The 26,528-nt window shown below is 49.2% G+C and overlaps 1 protein-coding gene across 8 annotated transcripts in view; it reads right to left on the reverse strand.

Annotated features, from left to right (window-relative positions):
* Window positions 1–75: 75 nt before the first annotated feature.
* ninl (ninein-like) overlaps window positions 76–26,528 on the reverse strand; it is a 27,914-nt gene continuing 1,461 nt past the window's right edge. The window contains exons 2-31 of one of the 8 annotated variants that reach the window (XM_086259988.1): window positions 25,810–26,021; window positions 25,566–25,662; window positions 24,853–25,043; window positions 22,539–22,596; window positions 21,978–22,060; window positions 21,766–21,909; window positions 20,622–20,798; window positions 17,515–17,651; window positions 16,833–16,973; window positions 16,553–16,727; window positions 16,316–16,426; window positions 15,030–15,116; window positions 13,807–13,945; window positions 12,331–12,396; window positions 11,513–11,634; window positions 11,351–11,431; window positions 10,929–11,059; window positions 10,708–10,845; window positions 7,706–9,007; window positions 7,076–7,180; window positions 6,725–6,794; window positions 6,318–6,485; window positions 5,998–6,114; window positions 5,790–5,903; window positions 5,414–5,560; window positions 5,180–5,329; window positions 4,993–5,106; window positions 760–954; window positions 522–635; window positions 76–446 (exon numbers count right to left, since the gene is read on the reverse strand). In XM_086259988.1, coding sequence (XP_086116114.1) covers window positions 255–446; window positions 522–635; window positions 760–954; window positions 4,993–5,106; window positions 5,180–5,329; window positions 5,414–5,560; window positions 5,790–5,903; window positions 5,998–6,114; window positions 6,318–6,485; window positions 6,725–6,794; window positions 7,076–7,180; window positions 7,706–9,007; window positions 10,708–10,845; window positions 10,929–11,059; window positions 11,351–11,431; window positions 11,513–11,634; window positions 12,331–12,396; window positions 13,807–13,945; window positions 15,030–15,116; window positions 16,316–16,426; window positions 16,553–16,727; window positions 16,833–16,973; window positions 17,515–17,651; window positions 20,622–20,798; window positions 21,766–21,909; window positions 21,978–22,060; window positions 22,539–22,596; window positions 24,853–25,043; window positions 25,566–25,662; window positions 25,810–25,992 — 5,049 coding nt within the window. In that variant the 5' untranslated portion in view covers window positions 25,993–26,021 and the 3' untranslated portion in view covers window positions 76–254. The other 7 variants (XM_086259989.1, XM_086259995.1, XM_086259990.1 and 4 more) reach the window with 7 other exon arrangements.

The raw sequence follows: 26,528 nt of genomic DNA on the forward strand, positions 1-26,528 counted from the left end.
GAAAACCAGCGATTTGCTGTGTAACTCCTACAACATGATATGTGACAGGAAGTGAATCAGCTGGAGGAGGCGGAGTCACAGAGACATTAAAACTTTATTTCAATGACGCAAAAATAAAAAAAAGTTTCATTATAAACAAAGATAATACTGACACACCGAACGTGTGTGTGCTCCAGACATCCACCTGCTCCACACAGGGCACAGGTGAGGCCCCGCCCCCTCCTGCTGGGGCCTTCTGCTCTGCGTTGGCATGGTTATGTGGCGAGCGATGCAGGGACGATGTCCCTCAGCAGCTTGTTGAGCGCGCCGACCTTCTCCTCCAGCAGGAAGTTCTTCTTCTCGGCGCGTTTCTGCCGCTGCTCGGTGACCTGCAGCGCCTTCATCAGCTGCGAGTTCTCCACGTACAGGTCCTTCAGCAGTGCGCTCGACTTGGCGTTCCTCGCCAGCTGTGGGAAAAACGGCAACGGGTCAAAGTTCGACCGGACGTTTGTGAATGGCGGAGAAGCGGTGCCAACGCTCACCTGCTCTTTAAGCTGCTCCACCTTTTCCTGCAGGAGCAGACGGACCGCCTTCAGTTTGGTTTCCACATCCTCCGCCCTCTGCTGCAGCGCCGCCATTGCCTTCTCGTACTGATCCTAAACGCCACACACACACACAGGAAGTGACAGCTGTAATGCAGTGAGAGGGACGGCCTGTCGCTGCTGCGGGCAGCGGTCATCATTCTCCTCATAAAAGGGTAACCTCTGACCTCTGACCCACCTGCTTCGTGCTGATCTGAGAGCTGCTCTTCTGCTCCTGCTGCCTCAGCTCCTCCTCCAGCTGCAGACGACTCCTCTGCTCCTCCATCAGCCGGGCCTGCAGCACCTCCGCCCAGTCCCTGCAGCTGTTGTCCTCCTGCTGCTGTCGCAGGTGCTGCGCCTGCGCCACGCTGAGGGCGGCGTCTGCTCGCACCGCCTGCACAGACGACAGTTTTAAACATGGCCGCCGATCAGACATCCAGAGCTTTAGTGACCAATCGTTTTTATCCTTACAGCGTCCAAATACTCACACGGCGTGTATGTGTGTGCCCATATGGAAAAGAAATAGTAAAAACATACATGATTTACTCATGAAAGTAAATCATGAGTAAAAATATATTTTTTTAGTAAGTATACGAAACATACAAGTTTCATTGTATAATTTTTCAAGGGATCTTATATCTGTTTTCACTCTTGTATGCTTTTCATACAAGTTTCATACAAGACAAATAAAAACTTTATAAGATTTATATATATCTTTTCCATATGGGTGCCTTTATGGACGTACACCGTGTCTGTGATGTACAACAGCGAGCGTGTCAGCGTTCTGAAGTGTTTCTGATGTTATGATGGCGTCGACTGACCCGACCACCATCAGTTTATTTTTATATTTTAATGAAATGTAACTAACATTTCACTCTCAACCTGAAAACTGTTCAGAAATCCTTGAAAATAAATATGGCGTGGTACACCCCATCCCCCCGTGAGCGTTTTAAACACGCCTCCGATCATCTGCAGATTTGTGTGTGCAGCGGTGGGCGGAGCTTTACTTCACGTCACAGTTTGATGAAGGACTCGAGCAGCTGTTTCTTTCATTCTACCTGAGCTCAGTGAGTCGGTAATGGCTCCGCCTCTTTGTGTTTAACACTGGGCTGAATGAGCACGTCACCTGGTGTTCGCTCGCTCTGCGGTAGAGTATCACTTCCTGTTCCTGCTCAAACACACAGTGATGTTTCTGAGTAGCTTATCTGCAATTTAATTAAAACCTTTTAAATACATTCTTTTTCATAGTATAATCTTCATGTGCTTCATCCGAAGCACACTCCCTGTGTCTTTATGGTTTCGCTAGCTCAGCTTAGCTCGTAGCCGACTCGTTAGCACCATGGCTACTTCACCTGTCCCTCCTGCACTTTCTTGCTCATTGTGTCAGATGTTTAGTTACTCCTCGGCCTCCTTTAGCAGTAATGATATCTGTAACAAATGTAGCATATTTGCAGCTCTGGAGGCCAGGATTACTGAATTGGAGACTCGGCTTCGCACCCTTCATTCACCCGTAGCTAGCCAGGCCCCTGTAGCTGGTGCAGCCGAAGATACCGTAGGCCCCGCTAGCTGTTCCCCGGCAGACCCCAAGCAGCTGGGGAAAGAGGGCGGCTGGGTGACGGTGAGGAGGAAGCATAGTCCTAAACAGAAGCCCCAGGTACACCACCAACCCGTTCATGTGTCTAACCGTTTTTCCCCACTCGGCGACACACCCGCCGGGGGTCAAACTCTGGTAATTGGTGATTCTGTTCTCAGACATGTGAAGCTAGAGACACCGGCAACCATAGTCAATTGTCTTCCAGGGGCCAGAGCAGGCGACATTGAAGGAAATTTAAAACTGCTGGCTAAGGGTAAACGTAAATTCAGTAAGATCATAATTCACGTCGGCAGTAATGATACCCGGTTACGCCAATCGGAGGTCACTAAAATCAATATTGAATCGTGTGTAACTTTGCCAAAACAATGTGGGACTCTGTAGTTTTCTCTGGTCCCCTCCCCAATCAGACCAGGAGTGACATGTTTAGCCGCATGTTCTCCTTAAATTGCTGGCTGTCTGAGTGGTGTCCCAGAAACGATGTGGGCTTCATAGATAATTGGCAAACCTTCTGGAGGAAACCTGGTCTTGTTAGGAGAGACGGCATCCATCCCACTTTGGATGGAGCAGCTCTCATTTCTAGAAATATGGACAAATTTATTAAACCCCCCAAAATATGAGTATCCAGAGTTGGGACCAGGAAGCAGAGTTGCAGTCTTACACGCCTCTCTGCAGCTTCTCTCCTCCTGCTACCCCCCCCAAAACCCATCTCCATAGAGACTGTGTCAGCTTCCAAAAAGACAAAAAACAAACTAAAAACCAGCAACAAACAACTTAAACATAAAAAATCACAAAGAAAGAACAATACAGTATCCACATCTGAACCAAAGAGTAACACAGTGAAATGTGGATTATTAAATATTAGGTCTCTCTCCTCCAAGTCTCTGTTAGTACATGACTTAATAATTGATCAAAAAATCGATTTACTCTGCCTTACAGAAACCTGGTTGCAGCAGGATGATTATGTTAGTTTAAATGAATCAACACCCCCGAGTCATTCTAACTACCAGAAACCTCGAAGCACAGGCCGAGGGGGAGGTGTGGCAGCAATTTTTCACACCAGCCTGTTAATCAACCAAAGACCCAGACAGACTTAATTCATTTGAAAGCCTGATGCTTAGCCTTGTCCTCCCCAGTTGTAAAACTCAGAAACCAGTCTTACTTGTTATCATCTATCGTCCACCTGGTCCTTACACAGAGTTTCTGTCTGATTTCTCAGACTTTATATCTAATTTAGTTCTGAGCTCAGATAAAATAATTATTGTGGGTGATTTTAACATCCATGTAGATGCTAAAAATGACAGCCTCAACATGGCATTTAATCTGTTATTAGACTCAATTGGTTTCTCTCAACATGTAAAAGAACCCACCCACCACTTTAATCACACTCTAGATCTTGTTTTAACATATGGCATAGAAACTGAACATTTAACAGTGTTTCCTGAAAACCCTCTCCTGTCTGATCATTTCCTGATAACATTTACATTTACAATAATTGATTACACAGCAGAGGAGAGTAGACGTTTATCACAGTAGATGTCTTTCTGAAAGTGCTGTAACTAAGTTTAAGAATATAATCCACCCACTGTTATCATCTTCAATGCCCTGTACCAACACAGAGCAGAGCAGCTATCTGAACGCTACCCCAACAGAGGTCGATCATCTTGTTAATAATTTCACCTCCTCACTACGTACGACTCTGGATACTGTAGCTCCTGTGAAAACTAAGGTCTCTAATCAGAAGTACCTGACTCCGTGGTATAAACACGTAGCCTAAAGCTGATGACTCGTAAGCTGGAGAGGAAATGGCGTGTCACAAATTTAGAAGATCATCATTTAGCCTGGAGAAATAGTTTGCTGCTTTATAAGAAAGCCCTCCGCAAAGCCAGAACATCTTACTATTCATCACTGATTGAAGAAAATAACTTCAATAATTACTTCCTCCAAACCATCAACGTGTCTTTTAGACCCCATTCCTACAAAACTGCTCAAAGAAGTCCTGTCATTAATTAATGCTTCAATCTTAAATATGATCAACTTATCTCTAATAATCAGCTATGTACCACAGGCCTTCAAGCTGACTGTAGCTAAACCTTTACTTAAAAGTAGAATGGGAGGCAGAGCCTTCAGTTTTCAGGCCCCTCTTCTGTGGAACCAGCTTCCAGTTTGGATTCAGGAGACAGACACTATCTCTACTTTCAAGATTAAGCTTCAAACTTTCCTTTTTGCTAAAGCATATAGTTAGGGCTGGACCAGGTGACGCTGAATCCTCCCTTAGTTATGTTGCAATGGACGTAGGCTGCTGGGGATTCCCATGATGCATTGAGTTTTTCCTTTCCAGTCACCTTTCTCACTCACTATGTATTAATAGACCTCTCTGCACTGAATCATATCTGTTATTAACCTCTGTCTCTCTTCCACAGCATGTCTTTATCCTGTCTTCCTTCTCTCACCCCAACCAATCGCAGCAGATGGCCCCGCCCCTCCCTGAGCCTGGTTTTGCTGGAGGTTTCTTCCTGTTAAAAGGGAGTTTTTCCTTCCCACTGTCGCCAAAGTGCTTGCTCACAGGGGGTCATGTGATTGTTGGGTTTTCCTCTGTATCTATGAAGCGCCTTGAGGCGACTTTTGTTGTGATTTGGCGCTATATAAATAAAATTGAATTGAATTATACTGCAGGCCTGGTTTTAGTCGCAAACGTTTCCATGATGACGAAGCATTGAAAGAATTTGTACGGAAACAAATTGGTTTCGAAACAGTCAAAGACTCGCTGCAGCCCTGGTTCCTGTTGATAAAACTCTTATCTGATTGGACCCCCCTGCAGTCCTGATCCGGGGCACAGACCTGGTCCTGGGCCTGGATCCGGGCCTCCTCCGCCTCACTCAGTCTGCTCTTCAGCTCCTTTTGCTCCTCGCTCAGTTTGTGGACCTTCACATTTTCCACCTGCAGCTCCGAGAGCTGAGCAAACATCGACCAATCAGCTTTAAGAATCTTGAGCAGACCCCGCCCCCCAGCTGCACCTGGACAGTACCTGGTGTTGGAGCTCCTGGTTCTGGACTCTCAGTTTGCAGGTCTCTTCCTGCAGAGTGACAGAGGCCTGCTCCTCTTGCTCCTGCAGCGCCTGTCGGAGCTCCTCCTTCTCCCTCATCAGCTTCCTGACACCGGCCTCCAACTCCTCCACCTGAAACAGGAAGCAGCCAATCAGAATGATGGGGCCGCAGTCCAGTCATAGTCAACGTGGCGATGTCAGAGGTGGCGGTCTCACCCTGCTCTGAGCCTCCTGCAACTTCCTCTGTAGCTCCGTCGCATCCTGGGCGTGGCTGAGTTTCTCCTGACTGATGGCGGCAAGCTGAGAGCGAAGGAGCTCCGCCTCCGACTCCAGAGACAGCACGCTCTGCTGCAGCTTCTCCACCTGAAGAAAAAAAAGGCTCTGTGATCATGTGACACAGACTGAGGCTTAAAGCTAGCTAACACTAACGTCCACTCGACGACCTCATCCAAACGCCTTCACGCATGGCTGAAAGAGCGGAGTGTGACGTGGCCTGACCTTTGACCCCGAGGGTTAAACCTGTCCTGCGTTAAAGCTGCAGGTGTTGCTGTTCGTTTTCTTGTTTTTCACATTTAATGTCTGCGATATCGACCTTTGTATTTCGCTCATCGGCGTCTCTCAGCAGTTTGGCCTTGTCCTCCTCCACCCATTGCAGCTTCAGAGTCACGGCGCTGAGCTCCGCCTCCAGCACCGGCTGGCGCTCCAGCTGAGAATGAAGCACAGCGAGGTGAGTGTCCTTGTTGACCTCATTAACAGCTCTGAGCTGGGATCCTGCACAGTTTTAATTCAGAACCTCCTACCTTCTCCTTGGAGGTGCTAAGCTCCGCCTCCAGCAGCTGTTTCTCCTGTGTCCAGGACGCCTGCAGTTGCAGCTTCTCCCGCTCGTGCTGCAGCGCTGCGTCCTGCAGCCGCCGCACCTGAAACAGCAGAAATCGTCCATCCGTCAGAGCTCACGGCAGATACACTCGTCGCCACGTTCTCGACCCATCCCGTTCACACACTGGGGTCTCCGCGCTGCCGTAGTGGAGTGACGACACCTCGCCACCGGTAAAATCTAAAGTCAAACGAGTGAAGAAAAAACAAAAGCGATAAGTGTGAGCATCATCGACGCTCAGCTTACCGTCGCATGCTCCTCTTCCTGCTCCTTAGAAACCGTCGCTAGGCGCTCGTGCAGCATACGGACTGATTCCTGGTCTCCACGGAGACGGGTGCTGAGCTCAGCGTTGTCGGTGCTCAGCTGCAGGTTCCTGCTGCTCAGATCCAGAACCTCCTCACGATATCTGGAGTTCTGCACACATCATCATCATCATCAATCATAATCTGGATTTCTAAAACCTGAACCAGACATATCCTGGTTTGGAGAATCAGAAGCAGTGTAATCGGATTACATTTAAAGTATTAAACCCTGAGCGACACAGACATAAACGTGTTTGTAAAATCAAGAGAAATCTGAGTCCGGTGCAGACGGGTCACAAACACCTCGGCTTAAATCAGCAGATATTTCAGTGGAGTTTGGTCAGCGCTCACCTCTCTGTGCAGCCTCTCTTCTTCTTCTCTGCTTCTCTCGTGTTCTCTCTCCATCTCCTCCAGTTTCCTCCTGCAGGAGGAGAAGACGGCGTCATGTGGCTCTGCAGCATTAAATTTAACATTAAAGGGCGACAACATTAGAAGGATGCCGATCCTGCGCCGAGACCAGAGGAGAGTAAACCGGGTCAAGCTATCTCAGGTTTACGCTGAGCTCCTGACTCATCACGGCCCATCGTCACCTTTAGCCAATCAGATGACAGCAGGTTCTGCCTCACCTGCTCAGAAACAACCACCTGCCTGCACACCTGCGCAGCCTCAGGGGTGAGCTGCAGCTAGAGCCGCGGCGCTCACCTCTTCTTGGCAACCTCGTTCTCCATCTTGTGGACTTCCTGCTGCAGGGCGCCGAGTCTCTCCTGGAGCGCTGCGTTCTCTGATCGGACCTCCTCCAGCTGAGTCCTGCGGCCCAAAACACAGAATCAGAACCGCGCTCTGCACCTCAGACAAACGCAGCGTCGTGATTGGACAGCAGCTCAGCCAGCGCTGTGAACACGCGCTATATTCATACAAGCGATGGTGCACAAACTGAAACACGCTGTGGTCGGAGGAGGCGGCTCAGAAACCAGAGGAAGCCGTTATTAATATCTTCAGCTCAGCACCTGCACAGGTGGGCACCATCGCTGCAGCCAGCAGTGGGCGAGGCTTCGTCTGGTTTCACAAACCGAGAGCACAGAGGCTCCACACGTCATCATCATCATCATCGTCGTCAATCAGATCAAACAGACTTGAATTATGAAGAAAGAATTTAAGGAAAGACAAAAGGACAGACAGGAGGAGGGCGGAGTCAGTGATAAGTATTTTCATGCATTTAGATGATGTCATTCGGTTAGCGATGGGGTGAAGGGTCAGTCTGCAGCAGTGCATTGTGGGTCAGGCAGACGGAGGTTAGTCTCCGGTCTCCGGTCCGGCTCATGCTCCACAAACCTGCGTGCACCGGCCGGCTCCACCAGCTCTTCCAGAGCCAGAACCAGGTCCTCCAGCTCCAGCAGCTGCTTCGTCATCTTCTTCTTCTCCCTCTCCAAGTCTTCCTCCGCCGTCCTCTGCCGGCTCTCGGAGTCCCGCAGAGCGGTCTGCAGCTGGAGGAGCTGCTCGCTGCTCGCCGGCTCGACCTGACCGGTCTTGGCGTTGAGCTGCTTGCGGAGCTCCAGGACCAGGTCAGCGGTGTCGTTGAGCTGGGAGCTGAGGTCTCGGAGGTGGTCTCTGAGAGAAGAGATCTCCTCCTCCATCTCCACGATCTGGGTGGAGAGCTGGTCGGTGAGCCGGATGTAGGTCCCGTTCTCCTGGCTCAGACGCCACACCTCCTCCTTCTCCTCCGCCAGGCTGGACTGGAGCAGCGAGGTCCGGCTCTGCTCCTGCTCCAGAGCCTCCTGCAGGGTCTCCTCGCCGCTCCTCCTCCGGTCCAGCTCCTCGGAGATGCCGTCCAGCTGCAGCTGTAGGTGGTCCACGGCCATGGCCTGCTCCTTCAGGTCCTGGATCAGCCGGGCGCGGTCTGTCTTCAGAGAGTCCAGTTCGGCCGCAAGTCTGGAAACTGACTCAGCTTTGCTCCTGAGCGCCTCCTGCAGGTTCTCCAGCTCCGCCCTGAGGGAGGAGACCGTGTGCTCGCGGGCTCGGAGCTGAGCCTGTTGCTGGGCGACGGTGCAGGAGAGCCGGTTGCAGCTTCCTGCCGCCTCCTCTCGGTCCTGCAGGAGGCACGCGGACGCAGCCTGCAGCTCCTCCAGCTCAGCCTTTGTGTGGGACACCTGAACCTGAAGCTCCTCCTCCCTGCTCCTCGCTAGCAGCAGCTCCCCCTCCGCCGAGCTCTTCTCCGAGGCCAGGCGTTTGTTCAGAAGCTCCTGAGACTCCAAGAAGGCGATACTCTCCTCCAGCTGCGCGCAGGCCTCCTCCAGCCGAGCCTCCAGCTCCCCGCTCCGCCTGTAAGACGCCTCCAGGTCCTCCTTCAAATTGGCCTCTGATTGGCTGGACGCCCGCAGGACATCCTGCAAACCGGAGACTTGCTCTTTCAGGAGCCGGACCTCTTCCTCTTGCCGTTCCTCCATGCTCCTCTTCTCTTCCCGGGCTCGCTCCTCACTGCACAGTTTCTCCTGCTCCACCTGCACGAGCCTCCTCTCCCAGAATCCTCTCTGCTCCTGCAGCCGCCGGCGTTCCTGGTGGAGCTGGTGCAGGAGGCGGCGCTGAGCTTCACCGTGCTGCATCTTCATCTGAGCGAGCTGCTGCTCTGACTCCTCCCTGCTCCAGGAGACGCAAAACCAGCCAAGCGTCCATAATTCAACATGCACGTACAACAACAACAACGGGAACTGTGTCGGTTCATTTTATTTTGAAAAAACAGGAACTCAGAGCACCTAAGCCAGGGGTCAGCAACCTTTAACACCCAAAGAGCCACTTGGACCCGGTTTCCACGCAAAAGCAAACACTGGGAACCGCAAATAGTTTTTGAAATCTAAAACGAAGATAACACTGTATATGTTGTTTTTTTACCTTTATGCTTTGTGTGAACAACTAAAGTAAGTAAAGTTTATTTATTAAGCGCTTTTCACAGACAGGCAGTCACAAAGTGCTGCACACAAAGATTAAAATAAACAATACAATCAATAGACATTATACACAATGTAAAGGATCAAATGTAAAGAATGTAAAATAGGTGGATCAACAAAAGGCTTGTTTGAACAGAAAAGTTTTTAACTGCTTTTTAAAAGAATCCACAGAGCAACTAAGGTGTGCTGTTTATGAAATCCATGAAGTGCTACAGAGAAAATTACATTTTATTTATGTAATGAACACGTTTGAAGAAATATAACCAAAGTAAAGACACCCAGCTGAACTAAAATGATCCAGCAAACAAAAGCTGCTGTGAGCCCCCCTCATGTTGCCTTTGTGCTTTTGGAGCCTTGACCTGACTTTTAAAAAATAATTGGAAATAAGCTCGATGCTGCTGAAAAATGAAAAATAGATATTTGCAAAATTCTGCATAAATATGTATTTTACCTGGTTAATGTGTGTGGCGGGGCGTGGTCTGCAGCGCCGCTACAGGGGGGGCGGACTCATCTGAGCGGCACCCGCAATCACGCCTCGCCGCCTTTACGTCTGTGCTCGCTCTGCTGTTGTGTTGGTGTGTGTCGGGCTGTGAGCTGCAAAGCTACAGCCGGCTGTGTGCGTACAGCAACAGTGTGTGAAAAGCGTGTTCATGCAAACATCGTCGGGTCTGCCGTGGTATGTTTACAACAGGACTTCTGCTCTTGAACCTCTACGCACAGCGTCTGCAGGTCGGGGCTGTACGAAGTCACTTCATCTTTACAGGACTGTAAGCTGTCGTCTGTGAGGCGTGAGCGTGTTTGTTTTTAACATAGTTCACGGTGGAGCTGCTGACATAATGTGGATCCAAGATCTATAATTGGCCTACCTGGGGTTGAAAGTCTCGGTAAATGCACGGCGTTTCGGCGGGTACACCGGCTTCCACGAGTGTGATGCTTATTTTGAGCGATGAAAAAAAATAATAAGATATAATTTTATTTTTATATTTCAATATCACAACAATCTAACAATTTAGAACTACAAGGTAAAAAAGAAACAAACAAATAAAATACACTTCAGTTAAATACTTCTAATTTATTTTCCCAAACCACCCGGAGCCGCAAAATAAAGACTAAAGAGCCGCATGCAGCTCCGGAGCCGCGGGTTGCCGACCCCTGGCCTAAGCTTTTATGTCTCAGAGGTTTTATTTTGATAGTCACAGGAAGGCTGCTAAACTAAGTGTGAGGTTTGAATGGGTGGAGTGTCGACCGTGTGAGACAGACTCAGGTAAAGAGTCGAGCTTCATGATTGGTTTAAACATTTGATGCAGGGTCAGGCTACATGTCGGCACTCAGTGATGATGTCATCGGGTATCATCACACCTCCGCTGACATTTTTATGAGGTCATCACCCACCTGACCAGCATCACCTCCTGATCCATCTTCAGCTTCAGCTCCGCCTCCAGCTGGTCCTTCTCAGCGCTCAGCCGCTGCACCAGGTTACCAATCTCTCTGGCGAAGTTCTGCTCCAGCTCGGCGCGCTCCCGCTGCATCCTGGGAGCATAACCGGGGTCAAAGGTCAGAAACAGAGCGGGTCCCACAGCCTGAGGTACAAATCCTCAGACAGGTAACGTTACCTGCGCTCCTGCTCGTTGCTCCGCCCTCCTCCGTGCTGGATCTGAGTCTGCAGTTTGTCCACGGTCTCCTTCAGCTGCTTCACCTGCTGCTCCACCTGAGACTTCTGCTCCTCCAGCTCGCTGATCTCCAGCTGACACACAGGTGAGAATAAAACCAGAAAATTTAAGTTCAGCTGCCTCCAAGGTTCAGCTCCACCTGCTGCACCTGCTGCAGCACCGTCCTGACGTGGATTTAAAGTTCAGTTCAAATGAGGAGGAAAGCAGGGATACTGGGAACCAGCAGGACTCCATTCCTTTAAACTGGGACATCTGAACAAAAGTGGAAACGTCAGAGACGAGCAGTGTGCAGCCGTCTCTGACGGTGTCCCGTCGCAGGAACTTTGTTTCTGGTACGACAGCTTTTAGTGCGACACCTTCCTTACCTTGAAGGCCTGAGAGATGTCCTTCCGCTCCACCTCCATGCTCTGCCTCATCTTCTCCAAGCTGCGCTCATAGTAGTTCATCTGTGGAGGAGGAGGAGGAGCAAGTGTCATGGTCTGAAGGCTACACACTGCGTGCGATGTGTGTGTGTGTGTGTGTGTGACCTGCGTCTCCAGCTGGATGTTGAGCTGCTGCAGCTCCTCCTCGTGTTTCTGCTTCAGTTGTTCCAGGGCCAGTTCAGTCTGGATGCTGACGGCCGGGCCCGAGTCGTCCAATGAGCACAGAGCTGAGAGAGAGAGAGAGAGAGAGAGAGAGAGGGGGGGCGGGGCTCCAATCAAAATTTTGGTTCGCATGTTGCCGTAGTCAAGTTCCTTGGAATCGTTAGCCTGCCTGCTCGATCCCACTTATAGGTTCCTGCACTCTGGCTACGATCAGCTGATTCCAGGTGTTGGAGGAGAACAGTAACACGGTCAGCGTGGACGTAACTTTGAGTTTTATTGCACGAGAGCGTGATGGTGAAGCGGACACTGCTCCAGGACTGAAACAACTGCATCATACTGCAGCTAGCCAAGAACCCAGAGTGACGCTAAAGCCGAGTGAATGCTGACCCCAGACCAGCACCGTGATAAAGTGAGCTGCTGCTGAACTCAGCAGGTGACAGATGATGAGCCTCCGTTTCTACCTGTCCATATTTCTACAGTAGAATCACCATGACGACCGCTTTGAAGTCTCATGTCTGATTTGTGTTCATACATGAGTGAGGTCACGTGTGTTGGTGTGTGTGGGGCTGCAGCCTCAGGTGTTTATTGTTAAATGGTGATTATGAGACAGCGCGTTTCATTTTACAGAGAAACATGAAACATGTAACGAGCAGTATAACGAGTGGGAGTAACTAAGTAATCACAGGAAGTCTCAGGAGGCTGGCTCAGCCAATCACATACAGCCCTGTGTGACTGAGTGTGTGTGTGTGTGTGTGTGTCACCTGCTTTATCAGCCGGCTCCAGTTTCTTCCTGACCCGAGGAGACGAGCAGTGCTTCACGTCCGAGTCTGAACAAAAACACAAAAACCAAATCAGCTCTGAGAAACCGGAACACACACACACACACACACACACACACACACACACACACACACACACACACACACACACACACACTTACCAAGAGACATGATTAATTCACACCGAGACTGAAACCTGTGGGTCTGTGTGTGGGCGTGTCCACACCTTACCTGTAAATCCAGTTAAAGTCTCTCAGCAGGTTTTACAGCCTCATGTTCACGTCAGACAAGAAAACATGAACCAACCAATCGACCGATCGGTGATCTGGACGTTTGTTTGCTTCTCTCTCATTTTTGTGTCTGACAAACTTTCGTGAGAGTTTTTGTGCGTCTGATTAGAGGAGATAAAACTGAGCAACCAGCAGTCAGCTTTGACATCAATAGCTGTGTCCAAATTCATGGGCTGCGTCCCCCTGAGGACCCGGCCTTCGTGGTCTACGTGGGCCGGGTCCACAGAAGACCTTTGAATTTGCGTCTCGGTGGAGTTTAATAAACTCTCGACCGTCTCACACTTCTGTTTAATCAGTTTTCTGTTTGACGTTTATTCAGCTGTGTGAAAACCACCCGATGGATTAATAAAGTTTTATTTTGTCTAATCTAATAACTTCAATCTCAGCCAAACTGATTTACTCACAAACAAACACAACACTGAAAAAGCCCAACAATAACATTTTTAAGTTATCCAAGTGACTCATATATCATGTTTAACCTGAGTAGCGAAGACCATGGGGGGGGGGGGGGGGGGGGGGGGGGGGGGGGGGGGCCTGACAACTATGTGCAGGGAGTTCGCTGTTGTCCTGGGTCAGCTATCGAGCTGGTGGGTAAGAGACGTGTCTGAAAACATCGAAGCACTTTTGCAAATATGTGGTGTCTTGATAAGCTGAGCAGATATTTGATGTTTGCACAGCTACTTTCTCTCCCGAAAATATGTTAAAAGTTTATTTTGTGACCCAGAAAGAATAATAAGAGTAATATCAAAGCTAAGCAGCTGCCGCCATTGTTAGAAACTGAAATTGTCTGGGCTGCGCTATGAATTCTGGGATATGGTGGGCCACGAAGGACACACCCGACCCATCCTTCAAATCTGGGGAAATGAAGGATGCATTTGTCGGCTGCATTCGGAGGAGTCTACGAATTTGGACAGCCTTCGGCGCGTCGCTGTGACGTAATCGGCCTACAGATGCGGCCTCAGGAGGACGCAGCCTTTGGACACACCCCCCCAATGTGAATCGAGCGTTTTTATTGGACGGTTTTCTGGATTCAGGCACAGCGGCGCCCTCTCCTGACAGGAACGGGTTCACTTTAGTGCGTCTGTCTGCTGTTTTTCACAAAGCCTAGAGGCTGAACGGGTTTGTCGTGTCAGGAGCTTTTGTGTGTATTTGTGTGTCGTTGTGTTACCTGAGTCTGACTCCGAGTGTTGCTGGTTCCAGCTCAGCACGTTGGCGGCTCCAGCACGCCGTCTGCACTTCCTGTTTCTCCTCTGATTCTTCAGCAGCTCCAACTCTGAGCTCAGCTCATCGTTTCTGTCCTGCAGCTCCTGAACGCGACACACACACACACACACACACACACACACACACACACACACACACACACACACACACACAGGTTTTCAGTGCTGACACACACAGTCCTGTATCTGCCTACATGCAAATACAGAGGAAACAGCTGTTTGGCTGCAATGCACATGTGACAGGATGATGTCCAAACAGCTGTTTTTACAGCTGCCCCCCTGAGGCTGGTGACTCGATGAATTGATCCTCAGCAGCAGAGATGCTCTGGCAACCAGGCTCACACCTGCCTGCCTAACGACCTCACTCTGCCAAGATTCATCTTAAGCACTTCTCTTTCAACTGCTGCTGTGTCCACAGTGTTAAAGCCATCATTTTACCCTCAACGTCACCATCGTTGTTCTCTTTCCAACACCGAGTCTTTCAAAGCTCAGAGATGTGAACGTTTTAAACTGTGTGGATCCAAGTGGAGGGATCACATTGAATCACTGAATGAGTAAAAAGAATATGAACTTTTAATATTCATTCAGATGTTTTCTGACTTTAAATTTTCTTTTCTCATTTCTTAGGTTTTTCTAATTTACAATTAAAACATTTTCAGCTTTTTTCCAACTTCTTCTTCTGTGTAAACGTCAACGTTTAGCAGTTCAGCACCTTTGTTGTCAGATTAAATTCGGTTTTCTTATCTCATTCAAATTTTTTAACTTAAAATTCAGCAATTAATTCATTTCAGTGCATACATTCAGATTTCAGCATTCACACTGCAGTTTCTTCAAAAAATGCACTTTCTAGTTTATATTTGCTGTATGTGTAATTAAAATTACATTTTAATTTGAAAGGACTTCCTGTCATCTGTTTCCTGGGAAGCCTTTACCTGCTGTGGTCTCTACACGGCCTCAGTATTAACGTTTGCTGCCTGCCTGCGTTTGATTGGCTGAGAGGACACATAGTCCAACACTTCACAGCTTACATTCAAAGCTGCAGACCGCTGCCTCATCACCACACCAACACTCAGGTCTGTAAATGAAATGTGCTTCAAACAGATTGTTTCTGCAAAATCATCGTGCCCTTCAAAATAAAAGCGTGACAATTTAAGGCGGTCGGTCTTACCCGGCACTGCTGCTCGTACTCTTTGATGATTTCAGACAATCTTTCCTCGTGACTCAGACCAACGCTGGATGGGTCCAAACCGCCAAACTGCCAAAACAAAAACAGCAGTCAGTCGATCATCAGCTGCTTAAACTGAAACGTAAAGTCACGGAGAAACCAAGTCAGAGGAAAGCTTCATTAATCATTCATCAGAAACAAGCTGGAGTTACCCAACACCAGCTGCAGTGTGTCAGCGACACACATGCACACACCCACACATCAGAGTTTATGGTCTGACGTTTGGCGTCTCGCTGTAGCGCGTCTTACATCCCTCGCTAACAGCGCTGTCAGGTGTGTGAATTAAAGCTGCTACATGTGATCTAGTTATGGAAATGCATTCTTTTCTTTCCGTGCATCACGTCACCCAGATCACCTGTGTCCTGGGTCACTTACCCAGAGTACTGGGGTACTGCAGGGGTACTGCAGGGGGCGCCACAGTCAAACAAATAAAAGCTGTAATTCATTATATTAGCTTTGATACTAACGGCTGTTATAAGGAATACTTCACCAGCAGTAAGTTCATGATTGAACCACAACCTTTAAAATTACAATCAGTGAACTCTGTTCATCAGGTTTTCTGTTCGTGAACGTTTTTAATTTTCCGTGTGATGCCGTCTGAATCCAGCCCTGAGTCCGAACAAGGTCTGAAAACAAGAGGAGGAAATGCTTCATCTGCAGTCGCGATCCACGTAGAGACCACCAACCAGCTTCGCGCTGTAGTCACCTGCAGCTTTTATTTTGAAGGCGCTCAGGTCACGTGAGATTGCTAGACGAGGTGCAGGAAGTGGCGGTCACCCGCTCATCTTCACTGTGACATCACAGAAGCGATCCAATCACCTCTGGCGAGTCTCACGGAGTGTGGAGCAGCAGCTGACCCACTCTCCACCGTCTTACTCGTTTCTCCCACTTCAGGTAAACTCCGCCTCCTTTCCCTTCACGCCTCACTCCTGCTCCCGTCTTTAAATCTGATAAATTTGCTGAACAAGTTGGAAGACTTTCAAACTCTTCTGTCACAGTTTGCTGGCTGAAAACATTTTTTCCTCATTACAGCCGGGAGCTGCTGTCGCTCGTTTAACGACAAAACTGGAAGAAGAACAGATAAACTCTGGGACGCGTGACGTAAGATTAGGTGTCAGAGGCGCACAGCGTGAGAACGGAGCCGACTGATGACGCTGTGAGTCAGACCGAGCTCTGGCCGTAACCTGGCGTTTAACCTCGGCGGCGGCGTAAAGGCTTTCTTTGCTCACCTTGTCACTCAGCATCTGGTCCAGGTCTCTCTGCAGTCGCCTCGCTGAGCCTTCGGCTTCAGTCAGCTTCATCTTCACAGCGTTCAGCTCCTCCTCCAGACGACCGTTCTCCTGAAACGACAGGACGCGCTCAGCGCTTCACGCCTCTTGATTTTCAATAACCGATCTGATCACAAACTGCTCGTCCTGATGGGGACCTGTGACTAAACATGACAGAGGAGAAGCGGTGTAGCACACCTGCACGGCGTTGCAGAGCTCCTCCTGTAGCTCCGCCTCCTGCGCTCTGAGCAGCTGCAGCTCCTCCTGCAGAGCGCCGCGCTCTCGCTCTATGTGCTGCAGCAGCGCCTCGCTCTCCTGCTCTGTCTCGCTGCGCAGAGCCGTCAGCCTATCGCGGAAGTCCTGCTCCAGGTCCCTGCCAATCACAGAGCGGCTCGTCAGCACCGGCGTCTCACCCGTGCACACGGCGGCAATCGTGCTATCAGTGTAGAGCGCAGCAGGCACAGAGCCCGACCCTTACCTGATCCGGCTGTGGTTGAGCGTCTCCATGCTGGCGTGCCGGTCGTCCACCTCTCTGACCAGCTGCAGGTTCCTGCGGTCGGCCCGCTCCAGGTCGGCCTTCACCTTGTCGCGCTCCCTGCAGGCCTGCTCTGCCACCTCCCTGAACACAGACGACAGAGAGCTCAGGGTTCAGCTCCTCGTCACAGAGCTCTGCTCCGTCACTGCGGAGGTCAGAGCAGCACAAACATCACCGTCGCCAACAGCTACCAAGAGCTTCAGACTGAAGCTCAGAGCACTCCCAGAAATCCCAACATACCAGATCAATCTGTGATTATTACAGGTCATTATCAGTGGAGACATCAATAATCCAGGACAGGACTGTCTGAGGAGGCTCAGAGGAGGCTAAACTCTTCTGATTTTAGCACAGAATGTAACTGAGCCTCAGATGAGCCCCTGAAATCTCAGTCTGAGAGAGAGGGAGGAGTTGTGACATCTAAATGCTGTGCTGTATGTAGGAATGAGGCGACATGAGGCACGAGCACAAAAACAACTGATTTAAAGTTAAACACAGGACACTAAATCCTGTCAGTGTGACAGGCAAATGTGAGTTTTTAAAGGACCTGCAGACGCAGCACGGGGCGCTGCTCCAGCCCCGCCTTGAGCAGCGCCCCGTGTTTCCTCGGAAAGTTCATCAAACCTACTGCAGGTGCTGGATTTCGATCTTGTAGGAGATGAGCGCCGCCTGGTGGATGCCGTTCCCGCTGACCAGCAGCTCGTTGTCCAGCGCCAGCGTCAGATCTGCCAGACTGAGGCGCTCCTCCAAGGGGAAGTCCAGAGTCTGCAGGGACATACACAGCTGGAGTCACTCACTCACACGCCATTATCAGGAACATCTGTCCAGCTGAGCCCGCCTCAGGTCACATGATTCAGTTCAACAATCATTAGAAGACATAGCATACATTTACACTGCTATGCAGATGACACCCAGCTCTATCTGTCCATGAAGCCAGATAACACACACTAGTTCATGCATTTATTACTTCCAGGCTGGACGACTGTAATTCATTATTATCAGGAAGTCCTAAAAACTCACTGAAAAGCCTTCAGCTGATCCAAAATGCTGCAGCAAGATTTTCTGTAAACTCGACAGAGCCCCTTATAATCCCGTGTGCCTTATGTGTGAACTCTGGTTGTGTTTACTGACCTTGAAATGATTTTATGTGCACGGCGCTCGAAAATCTGTCAAATGTTTCAGTACGACTTTGCTGAGCTACGAAGTCGCACCGCTTGATGGATTGTCGGAGCATTATGGCATCGTAGGCGGAGCCTCGCGGAGTGATACGTACTGCGCTTCAACATGATGTTACCGTACTGTGTGTGTATAACCTCTTTTTAAGTGTTGTGGATGTTATACATGGTTATGCTGAGGATGTGTCGGCCAGTTTCCACTGGAAATGCCTTTTGGTTAAACTGTCAGCGAGGAGTTTGCATTTGCACTGTTACATTTTTATATAACTTTAATGCACATAAAAAACAGCTGCTTGTTTCAGTGGAAATACATTGATGTTTGTTTTGCACTAATAAAGTTGAGGAGTTGTAAAGTATTTTGTCTCGTGTCGATTATATCGTCAGTTATATCGTTATCGCAAATTTTCAAATGTATATATTGATATAAATATTTTTGGTCATATCGCCCTGCTCTGGTCTGTACTGTCGGACAGTAAAAACAATTGGGGCGACTGTAGCTGTGTTTGGTTGCTACATAAAACTGAATTAAATTCAATGAGTTATGTGAGTAAATGAAAACATAATTAGAATATATGTATGTGACTTCCTGTCAGTCATAAAGTCACATACACAGAGACATACACACAGTGCTTTAACTGTTACGACACACACACTCACTCACATGCACGCACACATACATACACAAACAGAGTTTACAACACACCATGTGGGTTTTACGTCTGGGGTTTAATGTGTTGACGCTGTCCAGCCCCACTGGACAGCGTCAACACATTAACGAGCACGGGGCGATCCGTGGTAGCTCGTTAACGGAGATTTGCCGAGTTATGGTGTTAACGTCATTTTAACGAGATTAACGCTGACAGCACTAGTGGAACACAATGAATATGACTGCACATTTAAGCCGACATCACCGATTCGATACTTTGGTGTCACGGTTTGATATTTTTTCGATACAAAAAAAAATGTTCATGCTTTTTTAATTTGTCATTTATTAAAATTATAAATATATATTTGAACTCAAAAGTACAGTTTTTAAATTTAATGTTGCTGAAACAACAAAATAAAAATAATAAATCTGATGGAGGAATCACTCCTCTTTGGAAAAGAGAGTGTATTACAGAGAAATGTCTCTTTCCAAAATAAAAGCTATACTATAGCTTCTTCTGGGCTATATTCTCAGCAGCATATTAAACATATCAGGTCCCCATAAGGAGAATCCTGTGCTAACGGCTGTCTAAATGACTCGGGTAAAGTTTGTAGCATGCTGCTTGTTGTTTTTGTCTGCTTCCACTTGTCTTTGCACTAGGATGATGTCGGAGTAAATGTGCAGTCATATTCGTTGTGTTCCCACTAGTGCTGTCAGCGTTAATCTGAAATGACGTTAACGCCACAACACGGCAAATCTCCATTAACGAGCTACTGCGGATCGCCCCTTGCGTGGGGCTGGACGGCCAACACGTTAATGAGCTAACTGCGCTAACACACTAGCTCCCACCCATGTAATTGAGCATTGCGTGGCACATCCGACATACTGTTTTACTTTAGTCCATGACTCGCTTACCTTCAGGGTCATACGTCACATGAAAACCAATATAGTTCCAAAGGCCAGATCTGAATGAGGGTGGGGGAGGTTCAATTTGCCATGTTGCAACGAACTTAGCTTCTGTCTCGCTAGCTTGCGCTGCAGTCAGTGGATCTGCGCTCGACAGTGCAGCCTAGGCGGAGTAGTCGAGCGCAGATCCACTGAGCTCTCAACACAGACAGCATCGTCAGAAGAAAAGTTGATAAAGTAAATTAAAAATGTTGTATTGTTCGATACATATGCGTACTGAACCGAAAGCACTGTATCGAACGTTCAATATCAATACGAGTATAATCTGACAATACTATAATATTGTCCATATTATATTTACATTACCACAGTGAGATGACTTTAGTCTCATGAACAACATGAGCTATTTGTTATTTACTAACTAATCTTAAATGACTGTTCAGCACAGAAATGAAGCCCAACAATCATGTTTTACAGTCCCGTGGTCTCAGCCTCAGATACTCAGCTAAAGTGATGTCATGACAAAAATGAATGACCAACAAAACATTTTTCTCCTTCATTTCTGTCACACAAAGCTGTATGAAACGTTTCTCGCGGTTAGTATCATGGTTGCTAGGCAACCTGAACAGCGCAACGAAGGCCAGACCGTCCCATTTCACAAGCCTCTCACTTCCGCACTTCTCGTACTTATAGTACGCACCGTACGTAGTACGCGTAGTGCGCGTACTTCAAGCGTGCAGACCCTGGATTGGGACACAGCCAGAGCGAGGATTTTCACATCAACACTAAGTCACATCCACCACAGAAGAAGAGCCAGAAACAGGAAACAATGAGCGAAGATGAGGAGGGGGAAGCGACCTGTTTGATTTTCTGTGAAACTGAGTCAGTAAAGACTAAACTGATCCACGAGCCACAGAGCAGAGGCTGCTCCGACACGCTCACAGAAACATTAACACAAAAACACATCAGAGGGTAGAACGGGCTCTTTGCCCTGTGCCCAGCTCTGACCTGCAGGATGTCCCGGCTGTTCCCGATGCCCTCCTCCGTCCACAGGGCCGCGACGCGCTCGGGGCTCGTACATCCTGAGCCGTCGTCCAGCCGGCTGAGCACCCTCTGACCCACGGTGGCCATCAGCAGGGAGGGCGAGGCGGAGCGGGCCGAGTGCTCCTCTGACACCTCCCGAGGCTGCATGGAGGAGCAGAACACAGAGTCCAGGTTCAAAGGTCGGCACGCAGACAGAGCAGCTTAAGCCCAACGCAGGACCAGACTCCAGAGGAGCGCCTGCCGCAGCCCTAACCATTAATCTGGATTAGCTTCAAGGCGAGCCTGAAACACGCCAACGTCCTCACACACACGCACGCACGCACATCTGTGTGTGTGTGTGTGTGTGGACGGGTATTAACATCTTCATGGGGGCCAAAAATTGGTAGTTTACTATACTTTTGAGGACAAACAGCCCTCATGGGGATCAAAATCCCCACGAGTTTGAAGGCATTTTTGAGACTCAAAATGTGGTTTTAGTTTCAGTGTTACGTGTTAGGTTATGGTCAGGGTCAGGCATTCATTTGTATGAGATCTTTGGGAAAGCGAGTCTCACTCGTTCTGCCTACATTTCAAAATAAGAGCACATCTAACTGCTCAGAGTTTCTGGGTTCAGTCTGAGTCACCTGACTGTAGCAGCACGTGGCGGCGGCAGCGCTCATCCTCTCCATCCTCGCAGCCTGTGATCACGATGGCCTTTACCTGTCTGTGTGCACTACTACCTGCTCACCTGCAGCCACCACAGCTGATTGGACTGATGAGCTCCAGCTGCGCAGAGCTTCCTGACTGGCTGAAAGGAGGCGAGGAGGGCGGTGCTGCGTTCAGGAGCTGCTGGGACATTCTCACTCTAAACACAGCTCATCGATCTGACTGACATTATTTCTAATATTCAGCTTCTTCCTTTTTTATTCGACACTGAAATAAAATGTTAAGTAATTTAATGAAGCTCACAGTCTTTATCTCAGCAGTGAGACGTTCAAGGTCAGGGTCACTCAGGTCTGAGGGGCGGAGTTATTGACACAGGTGAAGCAGTGACCTCATTTTCTTTCGTGGAGTATTTCAGCAGCTCTGACTTCGGCTGCAGACTCTTCTCTGAACGTGTGCGCCTCACCTTGTGTGGCGCTCTCAGGTCAGCTTGTCGTACTGGGGTGGAACAGGTGATGGGGGTGGAGCCACAGAGCACCTTCTTGAATTCCCTAATGCTGACCCTGCCGTCTAGGTCGGGATCCAACTTCCTGAGCAGCACGTCCACTTCCTGTTTATGAGCAGAGAGATCAATACAGATACTGATGTCATCACAAAGGGCGACGGTACACACCTCACCTCAGTGTGCAGGTGTTGCAGACCCAGGTGTTCGCACACCAGCATCAGCGCGTGTCCTCCTGGCTCCTCCCCCTGGTGGTGACCTGCAGACAGACACGTGAACCTGAGCTTGAACACGGAGGTTCTTCCTGCATTGGCCTGCTGAGAACAAGCTTCTAAACTTTCATCTCTACATCTGAGCGCGCTCCGTCGCGGTGTGTGGACACCGTGCTGCTGAGATGTGTTCCTGTCACGTCGGTATGTAACTTTGATGAACACAGTTTTGGTAAAAAGAAAATAAATAACTATAAATAAACTATGAAGACAGATTTATCACTCAGGAAGACAAATGTACAAACAGGAAGTTGTCACCAAGTGACGGTGTGCAGTACGATTGCTGAACGTCAGAATAAAAACACCCAGAAACAAAGAGAAGGGAAACGTTCAGCAACAAGATGTGTGTGCGTGCGCGAGTGTGCGTGCGCGAGTGTGTATGGAACCAACAGCAGCAAGAAAACTCCAATAATTAATAATATTGGAGTTTAATAATAATTAAACTCCAGCGACAGGACGTGGCGGTACCTTTACACTGAAAGGATGTCTCCTTCTGACTTCCTGCCTCCTCGTCAGACTTCAGGCTCTGCAGTGAAAACATGAAGGTCAGTGATTGCAACACACACACACACACACACACACACACAGTGAAGCCAACAGCTATTGGAAAAAATTCCTGAGCAGTCGTTACTTCTGCCGCACTGAGCATGTTATATATTTGTGTGTGCGTGCTCACGTGCACACTCCTGACTGTCACGCTGAAGAGCTTAGCGTGTAAACCCTCGTCCATCGGGACATTCACGGGACGGGACCTTTAGATCAGGACCTTTAGGACGTGTTTTGCTCGCAGATTAAAATGTTTAAATATTCGATGAAGAAATCTTCAAAAACATTCAGAATCAGCTGATCGCTGCACAGCTGAAGTACTGCCATCAGCTTCACATCCATCACAGTCCAGTGATGGACTCTCTGCAAAAACAGTTTCACTGACAGACACAGAGAGATTATATCAATTATAAATTAAATAATAAATTATAATTCTGACTGAAGTGCACACTCAGGCCTGTGAGTCCCGTTCAGCCATGGCTCATCTCTGCCATTCAAACACACTTCGTATACTGAACTGTACATTTATTGTCTTTCAAGAAGTCATTTTTATTCAGTGTTTTCATAAAAGCCTCATTTTTATGCATTTCTGCTACTATGGAGAACACGTGAGTTGAAGGACCAGTTGGAAACCTTTATCCAGCTGCTGATGTTGTCATTGCTCAGCTCTGCAGTCGGCCCTCGAGGACTGGAGTTTGAGACCCCTGCTCTCGCTTATTTGGTTGCAGTTCTACTGAGATTTAAAAATAGACATGCAAACAGGATCGTGGGCGCTGCTCTGTGGGCGCTGCTCTGTGGGCTTAGGCCATGATGTCCCGTGGGACACATGCTCTGTTTCAGATCCAAATGAAAACTCTCTGATGTTCCTGTTACTGTGTCAGTCTGACTCTCAGCATTTTACCCTCTTATGCAGACTGATTGATTCACCACAGCTGTGGTCACACTGTGAAAACATGTTTGGTGAGAGGTCGCCGACCAGTCTCCAGGCCTTCCACTGATCAGTGCAGGAGGAAACACACGGACTCATGAAAGAGGCCAGTGTGTCTGCAAACTCAGGTACAGCATGAGGACAAAACTGAAGGCACCACGACGCTGCCCCAGCCTGGAGGGACAAAGTCCAAATCCATACTCGGCACCTCTCCAGCACCAAAGTGAGCCGCAGAGAGTCAGTTACTCGAGGTGAAGACTGCAGTCAGACCATTTCCTTCTGAAAAACTGTCCAATGCCTCAGACAAACCCAGGAAGAAAGGAAAGGGTGGCTCTGGTGTAAAGAAGTGATGAAGAAGAAGAGGTGGAGTCGTGTTCCCGCAGCAGAGCCGCTGCACTGAAGCTGTTTCACATTCTCAGTCAGCAAAAACTAAAAGTGAGAAGCAGCAGCCAAACCAGCGGAGCGTCTGCCAGCAGCCGCATTCCTCACAATCCCACTTCCTGAAAGACCTCCACCGCCCCGAAACCGCCAAACCTCCTCCTCCCCCCTCAGGTATTCACAGCCTCGGCTGCAGAATTGCAGGAAACCTGAGACCAGCTGACTTCACACAGTGAGAACCAGACCGCAGCTGCAGCCTCACCGATGCAGAAACATTCAGAGGTCAGAGGTCACAGCATCGTCACGGCACGAGAACAAAGTGACAAAGAGCTGAGTAAACCTCCTCCTCTGCAGGGACTCCGCCCTCTGCGTGCAGCTGAAAACCTAAAACCAGAAACTCTAATTAGAGCTGCAGCTCCCGAGCGCCTCGGCCGGCGCAGACACACGAGATCCAGGCGACGGACGACGGCGGGACCCTGCAGCGCGGCACGCACACGCAGTTTCAGGTGTTCAGTCAGACAGCATCACTGCGGTACGCTCACACGTACAGGAAGCCCACATTCAGGGCGTTCCCACAGTTTTTAACTGAAACTCCAACCAAACCACTCGAAAATGACTCCAGAGCTCAGAGTTCTAATTACTTTAATTGCAGGCAGACCTCCAGCCGCCATAAACATCCTGACGAGTGAACCGAGTCACATGACCACACCTGGGCGTCTGATAATGTGGCTTCATGTAATCCATGACAGAGACCGACGTGACATGTGCCAACATGTGACTTCTTTGTGTTGATTATGATTTTAAATTCTTTATCAAGCTAATCACTCCGGCCAGCGAAGAAACAGACCACAGCCGGGTTAGCGTCTCAAACTCAGTCAAAGGAAAGAAGAACAGGAAGTCAGTGTTTCAAAATAAAACTAGCTGTCTCACCTCCACGCTTTCCAGTGACGTCGCCCGTCTCAGTTTGGCCTTTCGGATGCCGGTCGGTGACGAGTCTGAGGCCTCCGCTCTGGATGGCGGAGAGTCTTCTGAGTCACGGGTAAGCGCGGCGTCGGGTTTACTGCGGCGGCCGTAACGCTTCGCTCCTTTCACCAACTTTGGCTTCACCTCCTCTGGAACAGCTGCAGAGAGGAAGAGGAGCAGCCTGAGTGGGTCAGCAAGACGCCGCTGCGACACTCGGAGCCAGAATGTGCCAAAGAAGAATCCTCCTCGGACTTTAACCAGACCACCCAGCTCCTGCACGTCTGCAGCCTGCAGACGCCGTTTATCTGCGCTCTCTGTCCCAGTTCTACATCCAAACTGTTCAGAGGGCCGAGGATTCGTGCGGCGTCCTGCTGCGCCACAAACACTGAAACCATGTTGGGTCATAACGAGCTGCTCAGTGTGCTGTGGTGTCAGCGACCGCAGCAACACCAACACGGCCGTCGGCTGTCTGAACATGTAAAAGCCCTCACACCTGCATTGCTGCCTCAGAGCCATGATTAATCCAACACAACACCCTGAAGGTCACATGACTTAAGGTTTACATCGCGCTATAAATAACATGAAACCAAACAAGAGATCAGCTGACATCCATTTGTGTTCCCCAATCATGAACCTCTGACCCCTGACCTCTGTAGGCCTGCCCCCTTTCTATGTGTCACCTGGCTCCAGGTAGCTGCTGTCGTCCTCTGATGTCCCGAAGTCCAGAGAGCGGGACAGCACGGCCACAAAGCCCTCCTTAAACTCCTCGAAGTTCACCTGAAACACAAACACTTGATTTCATTGAAAGCGCCACACAAATACTGTGTGTGTGTGTGTGTGTGTGTGTGTGTGTGTGTGTGTGTGTGTGTGTGTGTGTGTGTGTGTGTGTGTGTGTGAGAGAGAGAGAGAGAGAGAGAGAGTTACCCGGCCGTAGCGCCTCTCTCCCAGCAGCGTGGCGAGCAGCAGTGGCAGGTGAGCGTCCAGCTGCAGTTTGCGGCACAGCGCTGTGAGCTCCTCTCGGTCCAGGAAGCCGGTCGCCGTCGTGTCGCAGCTGTCGAACTCGGCCTTCAGCTGAGAGACGTAGCGGCTGTGCTCCGCCTCCTCCATGCCAACGCATCACACCGTGGCGCCCACACCTGGAGGGAAAACATAGGTCAGGCAGAGTACAGCGAGTTATTCATGTGTAGTTTTGGTCTTTCAGCTGAAACACAGCGAGGTCAGTGACAGGAGTGGTTAAACTTCAGACTCTCTGCTTCCATTTAAGAGCTTGTTGAACGACCCTTTAAAGCAGCGGTCTCCAACCTTTTTTGCGCCACGGACCGGTTTATGCCCGACAATATTTTCACGGACCGGCCTTTAAGGTGTCGCGGATAAATACAACAAAATAAAACTAGTACCGGTACCGAAAAAAAGAAGCTTTATTCATAACACACGTGGAAAGACCCAGGAAAACCGAGTAAACGATAAAAACGATAACAAAATAACGCTGAGAACCGATAAAAACCCTGAAAACGAAACATTTCACGCCTGAGCCTCAACTCTCGCGGCCCGGTACCAAACGACTCACGGACCGGTACTGGTCCGAGGCCCGGGGGTTGGGGACCGCTGCTTAAAGTATTACTGCTGTTTTTACCCAGAGTGCA

The sequence above is a fragment of the Aulonocara sp. 'chitande type north' Nkhata Bay genome, linkage group LG13, assembly GCF_057382095.1.
Source record: "Aulonocara sp. 'chitande type north' Nkhata Bay isolate Kocher_YH1m ecotype deep benthic linkage group LG13, A_spYH_male_GT1.1, whole genome shotgun sequence".
Classification (NCBI taxonomy): domain Eukaryota; kingdom Metazoa; phylum Chordata; class Actinopteri; order Cichliformes; family Cichlidae; genus Aulonocara; species Aulonocara sp. 'chitande type north' Nkhata Bay.